Raw genomic sequence first — 16,875 nt, 5'->3', positions numbered from 1 at the left:
GGAAAATCCAAAGACTCAAACGGTCACAAAATCCATCAAAGAGCAAATGGAACGGTCATGGATGAGAATGGATGAATGAGAATGTAGCACATGGCACTAATGACAATCGACAGAACTAAGACAACAATAGCTGTTCACAGAGCTATTCATGAGCTGCAGACAGTGCTAGCTTTCAGATGCATTTTCTTGGCAATGTCCAGGCCTACGATATGGAACATATGCACTGACATTTTGCATTGTGTCAGGCGGGGCTGTTTCTAGGCATAGGCAAACCAGGTAGGTGCCTGGGGTGACACCTGCTAGAGAGGGCACCACAGAGCTATTCTTAAAGGGACTCTGTAACAAAAATGTCATTGTGTTTTCTACCATCCTACAAGTTCCTAAACCTATTCTAATGTGATCTGGCTTGCTGCAGCTCTTTCTACTATCACCAGATCTCTGTAATAAATCAGCTTATCTTTCCCCTGTCGGACTTGTCATCCTGTGTCTGGAAGGCTGCCAACTCTTCAGTGTGATCTGCTATGCATGCCCCCTCTATGCACACTCCCCTGTGTGTGTGTGTTATTTACATTAGCCAGCTTTTCTCTGCTCTCTTATCTTTTACAAGCTGGATAAATCCTCTGTTCACATACTGATGAGTCATATACTGCAGAATTACAGACAACCAAGCAGAGCTGTCTGCAAGAGTAAACAAACAGCTTGTAACTCTTCAGTGAGCTGCAGGGGGAAAGAAACACACAAATGATCTCTTGAGATTCAAAAAGGAAGGCTGTATACAGCCTGCTTGTGTATGGATGTATTATCTATGTGTGGACATACTGTACATCAACCTACTTCCTGTTTTGGTGGCCATTTTGTTTGTTTACAAACAAGCTTTTTAAAACTGTTTTTGACTACTTTTAATGCGGCGGGGAGCGGCGAAAATTGTGACAGAGGGTAATAGGAGATGTCCCCTAACACACTGGTATGTTTACTTTTGAGCGATTTTAACAATACAGATTCTCTTTCAAGGGCATCTGAAGTGAGAGGTATATGGAGGCTGCCATATTTATTTCCTTTTAAATAATATCAATTGCCTGGCAGCCCTGCTGGTCTATTTGGCTGCAGTAGTATCTGAATCACACCAGAAACAAGCATGCAGCTAATCTTGTCAGATCTGACAATAATGTCAGAAACACCTGACCTGCTGCATGCTTGTTCAGGGGCTACGGCTAATAGTATTAGAGGCAGAGGATCAGCAGGGCTGCCAGGCAACTGGTATTGCTTAAAAGGAAATAAAAATGGCAGCCTCCATATACCTCTCTCTTCAGTTGCCCTTTAACACCGTGCTTTATTTAATTCTTACATAAAATGGTAACTGAGGGCTCTTTTACACTACATGCTATTCTGATTTCCAATTTTGATGCAATTTTACATGCGATTCTGATTTTTGATGTGATAAAAGTCCCGCATGCTCCGTTTTTTCCATCGATTTTCTTCTTGTGTTGCTAGCATGCAGTGAGCAGCGGAATGGCGGAATTGCGATTTGCAGTGTAAAGGAAGCCTGAATGGCGCTCGTGGACAAGTTTGCGTTCCAGACTCCCCTGAAAGAGGCCTCTGACATCAGCGGTTTTAGATTTTGTGCAGGATTTTTTTTTTAGCGCCTCCCGGCGCTTACCTGCTCTACGCTTTTTTGTAAAGCGCTTTTCTAAGCGCTTTGTTCATTCACTTCCTGAAGTAAGTCAGGAAGTGAACGCTTTGACCCGGAAAATAATAAATACAATGTATTTATTTTTAAAAGCGCTGGAGAAATTGCTATACAAAGCGCTTTTTCAAGCGTTTTGCGATTTCCCTTTACCTTCCATTGCGGCAAATTGCCCCAAAAATGGTCCAGGCAGCTCTTTGGTGAGCGGATCGGAATCGAACCGCTCAGATGTGAACTCTCTCATAGGGAATCATTGCACAAGCAATTTTAAGGCGATCTGGCACTTAAAGAAAAAAAAAAAAAAGGTTGAAAATGCCCTAGGTGTGAAGAAACCCTTATGTAGGCACTGGTCAGCCCCATGCACTCAGAAAGCTGGGTTTCAGTATGGATGAAATCATGAAATGATGATTTTGAGTGACAGAAACATTGAGGCCGGAGTAACAGGCACATTGCCTGTTGGTGAGTCTGGCATTCTGTAAGGTCCGGCTTGATCCTAGTTTATTATCAATGTCCATAATAAAGGGACGCTTTGTCGTCCCGAAACGTTGTAACATCATCTTGACACTTTATTAAACCAATTTGCATAATTCATGGTGTACTGACCTATTAATTTTAAGTGTGGATCTGCGGTGGAGTTGTACACCAGTTGTTGTCCCGACACCAAGTTACATAAAGTGAAGGCCAAACCATATTGGGGTTGATTCTCTAACCCAAATAGCGGGAGTAACCTCCTGTTACTCGCTCTATTACATCAGCGTGATTTTTAGTCTCGGCACGCTACACATGCTAGTGGCCGCGTAGTGTGCGTAAGTAAGGAGCGCGAGTTCAGCGCACGCTAAGCTGTGGTAGTGCAGCATAGCGCTGCTAAATCACTCGCTCTCCCTTTAAATTAACCCTTTCCAATTCCATGGCCGACTATGTGCGATATTGAACCTATGCAGGAAAGGGCCATAGTCCGATGTAGGAAAACTGGCGGCCGCTAGATGGCGCTGCTGTCGGATAAAATCCAGCACAGCATCTTCCCCTTCAGATCCAAGTCAGACACCTTGATCCTCACAAGCACCATGCAGTGCCGCATAATAATGAAATGACACTAGCGCTTGTGCAAGGAGGGCGGAGCCACACCTAAACTTACTCACCCACCCCACGTGCCTATCCTTAACCACCCACCCCAATGCCCTGCCTTAACTACCCTCCCACAAGCCTAACCTTAACCACTCCCCTATGCCTTACCTTAACCACCCCTCCTGCCGTGCTAAGTAGTAGCACACTTTTCAGACCGGGACCAGAACACACTAAAAGGAGTCCATGAGAAGCTTTTACTGCAAAGTAATGTAAGTAAATATACTGTGCCGTGTTAGAACATTTTAATCATACTTCATGGCAAGCAGGTTTTACCATGTGTCCAGCTGAATGAGAGTCATGAGCTGGTGAGTTACAGGACCTCCCCTAAGGACACCCTACATGTCCAACATACGTTAGATAAAAGCCTAGGGAACAGCCATATCAGAGTTGGGACAAGGTCCTCCAGCCAGGGCCTCCACCAGAAATGTTGGGGCCCCACACACATCAGGCCTGGTCCCCCCCCCCCCCCCTGGGCCCACCCACTGGTTGCTGTGACCGCCCACTAGCCAGCACCCCCCACCCCCGTGTCTGTGTGTGAAGTGTGCTGCGGTGAAAAATGTGCATGGCTCCGACACTGAAGAAAGCGGCATGCACAGCGTGATGCGGCAAAAAGCGGGCGTGGCCATGGCATGCTGTGGGTGGAGCCAAATTGTAGCAAAATACAGGTAGTCCCCGGTTAACAAATGAGATAGGGACTTGTAGGTCCGTTCTTATCCTTTATCCATTCTCTTTTGCCCCCTCTATTCTTCCTGTGCCTCTTTTGTCCCCCTCTGTCTCACCTCAGTTTGTGCCTCGTTTTTCTCTGTGTGTGTGACCTCATGTTCCTGTCTCATCTCTTTTCTTCCTGTGCTTCTTTTGTCCACCTCTGTTCCCTCTGTGCCTCTTATCCCCCTCTGTTACCTCCTGTCCCCTTCTGTCTCAGCTCATCTACCTCCCCTAGCCAGGTACAGGTGCCCCCAGTATAGGTAGCCAGGTATAGGTTCCCTCAGTATAAGTAGCCAGCTATAGGTAGTGCCCCAGTATAGGTAGCCTGGTGTAGATACCCCCAGTATAGGTAGCCTGGTATAGCTGGTGCCCCAGTATAAGCCAGCAAGATACAGGTGACCCAGTATAGCTATTATAGGTGGTGCCCCGATATAGGTAGCCTGGTATAGTTGCCCCCAGTATAGGTAGCCTGGTATGGGTGGTGCACCAGTATAGGTTAGACAGGTACAGGTGCCCCCAGCATAGGTAGCAAGCTATAGGTGCTCCAGTATAAGTAACCACGTATAGCTGGTGTCCCAGTATAGGTAGCTAGGCATAGGTGGTTCCAGCCCCAGTATAGGTAGCCTGTAGCCAGATATAGGTGGTGCCCCAGTATAGAAAAGCGGGCTCACTCATCTTCTCCCCACGTTCAAGCACTGATGTCACTCTTCTCTCAGTGATGGAACGCGGTGTGCTGGTTAGTGAGCCACAGAGGCCTGCAGCCAGCACATACGGCCCTTCCAGCGCTTTGGGGGGGGCACAGGGCCTATAAGCCCTGGGCCCCTCACTGCAGTTTCAGTTGTCCCCCCCTGATGGCTGCCCTGCCTCCAGCACCCAAGGTTAAGACACCAAAGTCCGCCCTCCATTCCTCCCACTCCAGTCGTCAAGACACCGATTGCTATTATGCTGGGAATACACCATTAGATGTTTGGCAGATAGATGGTTCGATAGATAATTTCCAACAGGTGCGATTGATTTCTCATAGAAGTGAATGGAAAATGATCGGAAAATCGATTGGAAAAAACAATCAGACAGTAAATCTGCTGAAAAATCTCATTGTGTATTCCCAACATTAGACTAAGACCCCCCCCCCACCCCAACACCTTAAACCCTAGTTATCTGGCTTGCCATCATTGCAATGTATCCCCTTTTCTTATTTTTGCTCTACTGCAAACACAATAGGGCAATGATAGCTGAGTGAGGTGTGTGCCCCCTCCTACACTGCGCCCTGAGGCTGGAGCCTCTCTTGCCTCGGCCCCGCCCTGCGCCCCCTCCTACACTGCGCCCTGAGGCTGGAGCCTCTCTTGCCTCTGCCTCATCCCGGCCCTGCGCCCCCTCCTACACTGCGCCCTGAGGCTGGTGCCCCTCTCACCTCTGCCTCAGCCTTGCCCCCCCCTACACTGCACCCTGAGGCTGGAGCCTCTGCCTCATTCCGGCCCTGCGCCCCCTCCTACACTGAGCCCTGAGGTTGGAGCCTCTCTCGCCTCTGCCTGGCCCCACACTGTGCCCCCTCCTACACTGTGCCCTGAGACTGGAGCCTCTCTTGCCTCTGCCTGGTCCCACCCTGTGCCCCCTCCTACAATGCACCCTGATGCTGGAGCCCTTCTTGCCTCTGCCTGGCCCCACCCTGTGCCCCCTCTTACACTGCGCTGAGGCTGGAGCCTCTCTCGCTTCTGCCTGGCCCTGAGCCATATAGGTTTCTGGTACATTGTATTTCACTATCCTGCCCATACACTCGTTATAATGAACATGTGCAACGTAAAATTAAATGTGTTTCTGAAAACAGATCAATTGCACTTTTTATTTATGGTGGCTTAAATTGGTGACTCATTGTGGACAGTCAGACGCTTAATGAGCCTTATTTACACCAGAAATCACGTATACACAGAGCATTAATGGCTTCGTGTGACAGTCCGGGGGAGGAGAGACATATAGCAGTACCCAAACATGGCAATAAAGACAGATGGCTGCAACCGCAACAGGGAGAACTAACCAAGCAAACTCAGCAATGGTGGTAAAAGAGGACCTGTCTACTTAAAACAGCCCTACACATGAACTGCTTATAAAGCATGTATAAATCTAGGGTCGTTCATTTGGATTCCGAGGAACTGAAACTTCCTGAAAATGGAAGACTGAAATTCTGTGGAAGTCAGACTTCCTGCAACTCACTAATTTTAGCCGAATCACAGAACTCGGTAGCAATCAGAGAATGCAGAATTTTTCTACAAAAATCAGATTACTGCGGTCATTTTAGACCAAAAATAATTATTTTTGAGTAATAAAGCTGTTTTTGCATTTTTATACTAAAACTATAGCAACTAAGAGGATTGATTGGTGCATAGACTTTCCGTCTTTATTTCTCCTGACCAATACGTTTTGTAATTTTGGACCAATCACAAGTCTGAATTTCTGTTCTAGTTTTTTTTGCATTCTCTGATGATGATGGGTGGGGGGGCGATAATGGTTTACCTAAAAATGTACCTTTAGGCTTTTTTCACATTTAAAATCGAAATCACAAAATTGAAATCGCGGTTTGCGATTTTGTGCGCGATGTTTTTTAGGGCCTCCCCGGCGCTCCACTGCCTGCTGCGTTTTTTTAAAGCGCTTTTGCAGAGCGATTTTTTTATTTACTCCCTGACGCAGGTCAGGAAGTGATCGCTGACTCGGAAAAGAATAAATACAATGTATTTCCTTCTTAAAATCGTGAAGGCAATTTCCGCACAAAGCGATTTTGCTAGTGTTTTGCGCTTTTCCTGTACCTTGCATTGTAGCAAAATCGCCCTAAAAATGGTAAGGCAGCGTTTTTGTGAGCAGAAAGCCGACGAAACGCTCTGATATGAACTATCCCATAAGGATTCATTGCACATGGTATTTTAGGGCGTTTTTAAAAAACGCTAAATGCCCTAGATGTAAACAAGCCCTTACCAAACACTCTTTCCCTTAGGCATTCCGGATTTTCCTGCAGACGATCGCTATCGGATCGCAAAACTCTCGGTACACACTAAACCGGTGGAAGCCACGGAGTACGTTACCATCAGTGCGCTGGGTTTGTGGGTTGATCTTGTTCAATAATCCCGCCTGCTGCATACAGTATTTCCTGCACTTGGTGCATATTTCATGCGCTGGGTCCAAGGTATAAGAAACCAAGAAAATTGGACAGCAATCGCGCTGCTATGCAGTTGTTTTTGCAATTTAGCAATCCAAAATATTTTCCCACCATTTTTTTTTCCTCCCATCGGAAAATAATAAATGCAAAACACATCAAACACATCACAATCACGCCATACACTGGACAGATTGGACAAAAATCATGGCGAAAACGCTGTAGAGGAAAATGGACAAATGTAATAAAACAGGTAATGCAGATATCACCATCGACAAGTAGAGAATGCAAACAATGTGCAGATATTACCAATGACCTGCAGAATTTACCAAATACAGTAAAACCTTGAAATGGAGAGTAACTTGGTTTAAGAGCACTTTGCAATGTAAGCAAAATTTTTTGTAAAATTTTGACTTGATATACAAGCAAAGTCTTGAAATACAAGCTAAAAAAGTATCCATGCATCACAACTGAGCCGATAGTTCTTCTCTGCGGTGCAGAATTGTGTAGAGATTGTGCAAAGTCACATTTCCATGAAGAAACCATCGATGGATAGGATCCTTGTTGAAGCCACACACAAGAAAAAGGTTGGGGCGAGCCAACAGAGGGCAAGGATTCTGACAGTTATAGTAAAAGTCTTGTTTACATTTTACTTTATACTATTTTATTATAACTGTTTTTGGATTGTGGAACGAAATCACCTGGGTTTCCATTATTCCTTATGGGGAAATTTTCTTTGATATGAGCGCTTTGGATTACAAGCATGTTTCCGGAACGAATTATGCTCGCAAACCAAAGTTCCACTGTATAGTACAATTTTACCAACATGCGGCAGATAATATACTGTAAATCACAGTGGAAAACAGCCCTTCATTTTTTGGGGGTAGCTTCTATCGGAGCTAATAAGACGGCATTCTTCTGTCGTCCTCTAGAATCATCTCCTTGCAATAAAGGATACAAGATTTTTTAAGTGCTTTACTTCTCCTCTCGAATCTCCTTACAAAACACATCTGCTACTCTCCAACCTTTGAAAGATTTAAGTGCTCCCTCAAAACTCACTTTTTCTGACTAGCATTAGCTCTAACTTGTGCTGGGAACACACAATTTTCAGCAGATTCACTGTCCAAACAATTTTCGGATCATTGAAGTGAATGTAAACCAATCAGAAAAACGATCAAAAATCAAATTGGACCTGTTGGAAATTATCCATCAAACCATCTATCTGCCAAAAAAAAAAAAACTCATGGTGTATTCCCAGCATTAGGCTGTTCCCCCTTCAACCTCTGGCCAAGTTGTACTCCTTACTAAATCCGTGTTCTCGCCAGAAATTTTTTCCAGCCGGGTGGCATGAAATAGTAGCTGGGTGGTATGAAAAAGTAGCTGGGCGGGGCAAGATATGAGAATGCAGGGCAGGTGCTTCTTTGAGCAACTCTGCTTACAGCATTGGAGGAGGTGAGCAGATGACAGCCGGGTGCTCACCAAAACTAGCCGGGCGGAGCACCCAGCTAAAAGAGCCTGGGGAGAACACTGTAAATGTAACCTAAAACAGACTGCCTCTAGGTATGAGGTCTCCTCCCCTTTTTTTAGTTTGTAAGCTCACAAGGGCAGGGCTTATTGGTCACTGTAATGAGTATGTCTACCCGTTATATATTATGTACCAACATCTATATTTTGTGCATACGATTATCTGTATTATTATGTACCCATGATTACTTCTGCGCCACAGAATAAGTTGGTGCTTTAAAAATCAACAATAATATTCATGTAACATTTTAGTAGAAGGAATGGTCATCTGATGACAACATTACACAGATGACCCTTTGCAGTGGTCTGGCCCTGGCTGAATAAACACTCATTAAAACCCAGATTGGGTTTGTTGTGCATCATTTGTCCTGAATTATAGCCATCTCCTGTCTGTAGCCAGCGTTAGTAAATTCGCCTGAAAAAGCAAACCTAACAGCAAATGTATTCTGTCATGGAAATCTCGTGCATAGTAGCAGCAGCAACAGACTGCTGCACAGGCCGCTGTTTCAGACATCAGAATATATGCTTTGATATAGCAAACAGTGAATCACACAGTGGTTTGTATCGTTGCAATTTAATGTTTACCACATCTATGGAGACACTTTTTTCTTAGTTGTTTAATCACTTCCCTAACCAGAGCAATTTTTCCCTTCAAAACCAGAGCAATTTTCAATTGCCAATAACTTTATTGCTACTTATCACACTGAAATAATCTATATATTTTTTTTTGTGGGACAAACTGGGCTTTTTTTGGGCAGTACTTTTTGCTAAGAATTATTTTATTTAACCACCCTGGCGTTCTATTAAGATCGCCAGGGCGGCTGCATGAGGGTTTTTTTTAAATAAAAAAAAAACTATTTCATGCAGCCAACTGAAAGTTGGCTGCATGAAAGCCCACTAGATGGCGCTCCGGAGGCGTTCTTCTGATCGCCTCCGGCGGCCAAAAGTAACACGGAAGGCCGCAATGAGCAGCCTTCCGTGTTTGGCTTCTCCTGTCGCCATGGCGACGAGCGGAGTGACGTCATGGACGTCAGCCGACGTCCTGACGTCAGCCGCCTCCGATCCAGCCCTTAGCGCTGGCCGGAACTATTTGTTCCGGCTGCGCAGGGCTCAGGCGGCTGGGGGGACCCTCTTTCGCCGCTGCTCGCGGCGGATCGCCGCAGAGCGGCGGCGATCGGGCAGCACACGCGGCTGGCAAAGTGCCGGCTGCGTGTGCTGCTCTTTATTTCATGAAAATCAGCCCAGCAGGGCCTGAGCGGCACCCTCTGGCGGTAATGGACGAGCTGAGCTCGTCCATACCGCTAAGGTGGTTAATATGCATTTTGCAGGGAAGAAGAAAAAAAAACTGAAAAAAAAAATCACAATTGCTCAACTTTCAGCCATTGTAGTTTTAAAATAAAATGTGTTATTGTTGATAAAACAGACACTTTATTTGCCCATTTGTCTCGGTTATTACACTGTTTGAATTGTGTCCCTAGCACAATGTCTGGCAATAATATTTTATTTGGAAATAAAGGTGTATTTTTTTCCATTTACTGTTTTTTTTTGTTTGTTTTTTAATATTCTAACAATATTTACAAGCCTTTATTTAAAAAAAGTGACAGTAATATACAGCACCCTCATGACATACATATTAAAAAAGTCCCAAAGGTAACTTTTGTTTTAATTTTTTGTAATGATGTCATTTTTTTTAATTTTTTTTAACAAGTTTTATTTTGGGAACTAGAGGGTAGGGGTGGAAGGAGCTAAAAAAATAAAACATATATTTAATTTCTCTATGTGAAAATGTATTATGTTGTATTTGGGTGTAGTTTACTTTTTAGCCAAAGATGGTGCTACACTATGTGTTCTATAAATAGAAGACATAACTAAGGGCCCGTTTCCACTAGAGCGAATCCGCATGCGTTGTCTGCATGCGGATTCGCATAACCAATACAAGTGGATGAGACTGTTTCCACTTGTCAGTTTTTTGGTGCGTTTTTCTGTGCAGGATTTTTCTGCACGGTAGGGCCTGCAGATTTCGCCTGCGTGTGGAATGCAGGCGATTCGCAGGCAATGTATTTAATAGGGGAAATCGCACATGCGTTTTTTGCCGCGATTTCGCGTGCGAATTCGCACTAAAACTAATGTACATTGAGCCAGGCAGTGACATGGTTAAAATCGCTGATAGCCTGCCTATGCGAAATCGCATGCGAAATCGCTGCAAAAATCGCATGCGGAATCGCATCCGCATGCGATTTTGTCAGCGGTGGAATCCCAGCGATTCGCACCGCACTAGTGGAAACAGGCCCTAAGTGTTACAGGTGGCATTTACAGCCTGGTTCTTTTTGAATCAAAGCCCCCAGGGGCTCTGATTCATCACAGGCATGGAGATCGGGTTTGGGTTAGATAAGCATGGCAAGAGTAGGGAAGTGGTTAATACTGAAGATTGAGGCCGGATTTAAACCTGGCCGATGCATTTGCGGTGCAAAGCCCCGCCCCCACCGCATTGCTCAAAATGTCATTCATATGACCTCGAGTCAGAGTGAGCTGACAGGGTCATATGCATAGCACCGCCCCTCGCCCAGTGACGTACTCCCTTGCTGGACAGGAAGTGCATCACTAGGATTCCCGGCTTTCGCCATCGTATTCCCGTCGGTCCGCGCATGACCACCACACCCAACATATTTAAAATTCCTACATTGTCCATTGACTTATTCAACACACACTTGCAATGCAAATGTAAAAGGCACCTTAAAGAATGTATTTAACTGTGTGAAGACAACACATCTATTACTTATCCCCCCCCCCCCCCCATGCACTGCCACATACATACAAACAAGAAAAAGGGGTAGAAAAATAAGATTTTTCGCACATACCAGTCTTCTTATTTCCCTTTCAGACTCCCGCTTAATCTTAGAGATCTCCTCTTGGTGTAAATGGAACACGCTCCGGATTTCCGCCGCCTTCATTTTGTCCGCTTGCATAACTACGGTCAGAGCCTCCTCCACTTGCCTCTTTGCCCCTTTCAGCTCAAAGATCTCCTGCTGCATCTTCATCCTCTCCGACTCGAAGGTCTTCTTGGCCTCCTCCCTGGCCTCGCTGTAGAGCACGGCTTTGACTTTATCCGGGGCGGCGTCCCTCAGCGCGTTCACCACCGTCTGTAGCCTCTGGTTCTCGCCGTCTTTGATTTTGATCACCCGGATGAGTTCCGATTCGTGCTGCCGCAGAAGGGCCTCACGCACCGCCTGAAGCTCCTTCATCTTCTCCTCGTGGAGCTTGGCCTTCAGCTCGGTCACGAGGACAATGTTTTTATGCTGCTCGTGTTCCCGGATTTGGCGGATCTCCTGATTCTTCTCTCGCTCGAGTTTGCTCACCTGCAAGGAAAAGAAAAGGAAAGGTCATCATGAAAAATCTCGTCTACGAGCAGCCTGTCAGGAAAGAGCTGAAATAAACCTGTGAAGAAAGAAACAGGGACCCTCTGATATACTGCCTGAAGGTTCATACTTACCTAAGTAGCAAAGAACCATTAAACAGTTACAGCCTGATGAAGCGGCGTCTCCCGGCGCCAAAATTTTCCTTCTTTGCCGCAAATCATGGCTTTTATAATGGCTGCGATTTGTGGCAAGCAAAGTACATTTCGGCACCTTGATGCTCCTGATTAGCGTCAGTAAAAGTTAATTTGGACTTAATTGTGGCATCTACTTCCGCTATGCAATGCTGCAATTTGCATTTCCGCAAGCCCCTGGTGCTTGTGATGATATTGGGCGACCCAAATTAACTTTCACTGCCGCTAATTAGGTGCCTCCGGGTGCCGCAATTTACCTTGCTTGCCACATATCAATGCTGTGCAGCAGGGAAGAGTTAAAGGAATACCGAGGTGACATGTGACATGATGAGATAGACATGTGTATGTACAATGCCAAGCACACAAATAACTAGGCTGTGTTCCTTTTTTTCTTCCTCTGCCAGAAAGGGTTAAACATCAGGTATGTGTTATAATTTAAGTAGGCTTCAGTTATTTGGACTGAGTTAGTCAAAAAGGCTTGAGGAGCAGACCTGCCCTTTAAGGGATTTTCTCTTAGAGAGAAAATCTGCAGTTCTGTCAGCAGAAATAGAACATACCAAGAAGCTGTTCTATGGACAAGGCCGCAGGTCTCACTGACTTCAGCTTGTACGCCACTGGAACAATAAACATCAGCCATATTTACTAAATATCCACATTCCAGTAAGTAAAGGAAAGGTGACATTAAATATTAATCGAGTGGGTGGGTATTATGACACCACGATGGGGTTCATCCAATAGTCTGGTCTAGGGGATGGCGAATATGATGTCACGTTTAACTCTTTCCTAGTCGGTATTAAAAACCTAGGTGGGCGCTCAGAGCTCACTCTGCTTCTGACTTTCCCACTAGATCTAAAGGCTGACTGGAACCTCTATTCATTCTATATATAATCTGATATAATGTATGCTGTACATACTGTAGGTAGTCTAGTGTAACGTAGTTAGGAAGAAAGTACCTGATTGACTTCAGCAGGAAGTCTAATCAAGAAGCTTGTAACGCAACATGGAAATCTGCTTTGCCAGGATATGATGAACTATATCTGTATACTGTATATGTCTCCTGAATAAACTTCGTGAATATTGAAGAAGCCTGAGAAAAGTCTATCTCCAGCTTGCTGTGTGATCGTGTTTGCAAACTCTTGAGGAGGAGTTTGCTGGTGCCGGAAAATGGTGAATTAGAACAGTTTATAACAGTATGCACGTGACAGTTACTATCCGGGTCGGACTGGATCAGACTATAGCATAACCCTCGCTGATAAGTAATCACAGCCATAAAATACTTTCCGGTCAGTAAATGGCTTCCTGGAGCAGGAAAGAGATAAAAAGGGAAAACAATTCATAGATTTAGTGAGTCTGAAGTTAGTCTAAAAGCATGTTCTTACTGTAAAGCACCTTAGATAGTGCTAAACCGTCACATCCCCACGGTAAAACGAGGGGTTTATACCCCTCAAATCCCCTCTGCAAAATCCATGACTTTCTTGGTTGAGGATTTTGCTGCTCATGGAGTCAGAGCTATGAGCTGCAGCTCTGCCTCTATGCACGTCATTCTGCCGGCAGATCTCCGCCTCTCCCCCGCCCCTCTCTGTGAAGGAAGAGTGAGAGGGGCGGGGAGAGGCAGCGATCAGCGGGGATTGATGCGCTAAGAGGCAGAGCTACAGCGCTAAGCTCTGCCTCATCAGGAAGCGCTCCCCCAAGTTTGTAGAGGGGATTTGGAGGGTATAAAGCCCTCATTTTGCCGCGGGGATGTGACAGCTTAGCACTATGTAAGGTGCTTTACAGTAAGAACTTAGTTTTAGACTCGCTTCAGTCTCTCTTTAAGCTCTGGCATACTTCAATGAAGGTGTCAGTGAGCAGAGACAATGAAACAGTAAAAACTTAAAAACTAGATTTAATTTAAATATAAAATAAAACCGTGGGATATCTAAAAAAAAGGGTCATTTTTAGGAGAAGGAGGATACATACAATTGTTATTCTCCTCACTTTATTTTCACCTCGGATGTCCTTTAAGGTTTAGGGGGAGTAAGTTTAAGTGCCCCGAAAGGGGAGGATTGGAGTTAGGCACATGAAAGGGAGGTCTGAAGGTTAGGCATCGCTGGGGGGAGGGTCTTAGGGTTAGGCACCAATGGGGGTGGGTCTTAGGGTTGCGGGGTGGGGAGTCTTTGGGTTAGGCACCAGCAGGGGGCTTAGGGTTAGAGGGAGGGTCCTGTGTAGGAGTAGGTTTAGGATTAGACAAAGTAAAATATGGGTAAACATTGCTGATATAGTATCGGCATCCAGCAGTAGACTATCGCTAATTGTAGTGATATTCTACTAGTGGCAATCCCCTTTTTACCAGGCGCCTTTATTTCATGTATGCATTCCTTTTACCAGCCAGCAGCTGTAATGTAGTATCTGACTGGTGCTTGTTGTCAGAAACCATCGCAGACTCACAGAAGCAGCAGTCCTTTCCTGGCTGGCATTAATGTTACACAACACAAGCTTCTGACATTTGAAGAGCTTCATTTGAATCAATTAGGAGGATGTTTTGCTTGCGAAGCCCGCAGAGTCGCTCTGACTTACAATAAATACAACTTACAGGAATGAATGCGGAATCTTTTCAGCTGCAGCTTAACAATAAGCATCCCGCGCAGGAATAAGCCGTGCGGATGAAGCTGAGACTGTGTCCATGTATTGGAAAATCTGGCAGCCTCCTCGTTCTACTCACTGACTCGACAGAATAATACGCTGCTGTGGATTTCACTGTAGAAGGTGATGTAAGGTTTACTAAGCTGTATTTAAAGGGCAACTGAAGTGAGAGGGATATGGAGGCTGCCATATTTCTTTCCTTTTAAGCAATACCAGTAGCCTGGCTGCCCTGCCGATCCTCTGCCTCTAATACCCTTAAAGGGAACCAGAGACGACCAGTGTATAAAAAATGAAAAAGCTTTTATACATACCTGGGGCTTCCTCCAGCCCCATAAGCCTGGATCGCTCCCACATCGCCGTCCTCCGCTGTCTCCATCGCCGCTACCGGATTCCATCACTTCCGGCGGACGCGGTCAATTGTACGCATGAATAGGGGATCCCTCCATATCCTTACGTATGCGCCTGCGTAGTATGGAGGCGGATGCGTAAGGGTATGGAGAAGTCCCTGTTCTTGCGTACAATACAATTGGTTGCGTGCGTCGACTGACAACTGGCCGTAAGTACGGGACCCGGTACCGGTGGATAGAAGCAGCAGAGGACAGCGGCGTGGGAGCGATCCAGGCTTATGGGGCTGGAGGAAGCCCCAGGTATGTATAAAAACTTTTGTCCAACGTCTCTGGTTCACTTTAAGGTACGTACACACGTCTGATATTTCTGAACGACTTGTTGGTCAAACTGGTCGTTTAAACGACCGTTTGGCGTGTGTACGAATGATCGTTAGACTGATAGCAGCAGTTTTGACTGATCCGCTTCTTTCACGACAGTTAGGTCAGTACATGTGTACAAACAACGTGTTGTTTGAAAGTCTATTAATTTAACACTAATAGACATTCAAACAACAAGTCGTTTGATGATCATTCTTTTGATCTGGTCCATTGTTCTATCCAGTTCATTGCCCAAACGACATTTAAATTAGCTATAATTAGCATTTCAATCGTTTTGTCGTCTGTGTGTACAAGGAGTCTGAACGACTTTTTGCGTGAATGACAAGTCGTTCAAACGTCCGATGTGAACGACAATCGGGCATAAAATCAGACCTGTGTACGCACCTTTAGCCATAAACCCTGAATAAGCATGCAGCAGATCAGGTGTTTCTGACATTATTGTCAGATATGACTGGATTAGCTGCATGCTCGTTTCTGGTGTGTGATGCACACTAATACAGCCAAATAGATCAGCAGGGCTGCCAAGCTACTTGTATTATTTAAAAGAAAATAAATATGGCAGCCTTCATATCCCGATCACTTTAGTTGTCCTTTAACTACCCAACGATCGTGTCACGCAGATGGACGTGACCGCGGTGGCAGCCCCAACTCCACCTAACGCCGATTTGCGTCAAGTCCTGGAGCTGCAGTTTAGCAGGGAACGCGCGCGGGCATGCGCGATTGTTCCCTGCCAGTTCACGGAGCAGCCTGCTAGCCACAATTGAGGCAAAGGTTTTGAGTCAGAAATTTAGATCCGACCCCGAGTACAAGTCGACCCCTATACTTATATTTAGTGAGTCAGACTTAAATTTCTAGACTTATAGTCGAGTATATACAGTATACAGGGCAGCCATGGGGGGGGGGGGGGGGGGACACTGACACTACAGTGAGGGGCCCAGAGCTTCTGGGGTCCCTGGGCTCCCCACAAAGCATTGAAAGGGCCGCATGTGCAGGCTGCGGGCCTGTGGTTCACTAACCAGCACACCGCGTTCCAGCACGTGGGGAGCAGATGAGTGAGCCAGCTACAGCTGACTTTCTATACTGGGGCACCACCTATATCTGGCTACAGGATGCCTATACTGGGCCATCACCTATACCTGGCTACCTATACTGGTGCGGGAACCACCTATACCTAGCTACCTATACTGGGGCACCACCTATACTTGGTTACATTTACTGAGGGCACCACCTGTACCTGGCTACCTATACTGGGACACCACCTATACTTGGCTACTTATACTGGGGTGGCTATAGCTTGCTACCTATACTGGGGGCACCTGTACCTGGCTAACCTATACTGGTGCACCACCCATACCTGGCTACCTATACTGGGGGCAACTATACCAGGCTACCTATACCGGGGCACCACCTATAGTTGAATACCTCTACTGGAGCACCTGTATCTTGCTGGCCTATACTGGGGCACCAGCTATACCAGGCTACCTATACTGGGGGCATCTACACCAGGCTACCTATACTGGGGTACTACCTAGAGCTGGCTACTTATACTGGGAGAACCTATACCTGGCTACTGATACTGATGGCACTTATGCCTGGATACCTATACTGGGGGGCACCTATACCTGGCTAGGGCAGGGGAACGAGCTGAGACAGAAGGGGACAAGAGGTAACACAGGGGGATAAAAGAGGCACAGGGGGAACAGAGGCAGACAAAAGAGGCACAGGGAGAAAAGAGATGAGACAGGAACATGAGGTCACACAGAGGGACACAAGAGGCACAAACTGAGGTGAGACAGAGGGG

The 16,875-nt window shown here is 45.8% G+C and overlaps 1 protein-coding gene across 17 annotated transcripts in view; it reads right to left on the bottom strand.

Annotated features, from left to right (window-relative positions):
* The window catches only part of JAKMIP3 (Janus kinase and microtubule interacting protein 3), a 157,353-nt gene that overhangs the window by 138,255 nt on the left and 2,223 nt on the right, over nt 1-16,875 (bottom strand). For 12 of the 17 annotated variants that reach the window (XM_068258192.1, XM_068258193.1, XM_068258191.1 and 9 more), the window contains exon 2: nt 11,039-11,536. In XM_068258192.1, the coding sequence (XP_068114293.1) occupies nt 11,039-11,422 (384 nt within the window). In that variant the 5' untranslated portion in view covers nt 11,423-11,536. Of the gene's footprint in view, nt 1-11,038; nt 11,537-16,875 lie in introns of those variants that run through there. The other 5 variants (XM_068258186.1, XM_068258187.1, XM_068258189.1 and 2 more) reach the window with 1 other exon arrangement.

The sequence above is a fragment of the Hyperolius riggenbachi genome, chromosome 10 (genome assembly GCF_040937935.1).
Source record: "Hyperolius riggenbachi isolate aHypRig1 chromosome 10, aHypRig1.pri, whole genome shotgun sequence".
NCBI classification, from domain to species: Eukaryota; Metazoa; Chordata; class Amphibia; order Anura; family Hyperoliidae; genus Hyperolius; species Hyperolius riggenbachi.
Note: the sequence above shows the minus strand (reverse complement) of the source record. Positions and strands in the feature narration are given on the sequence as shown.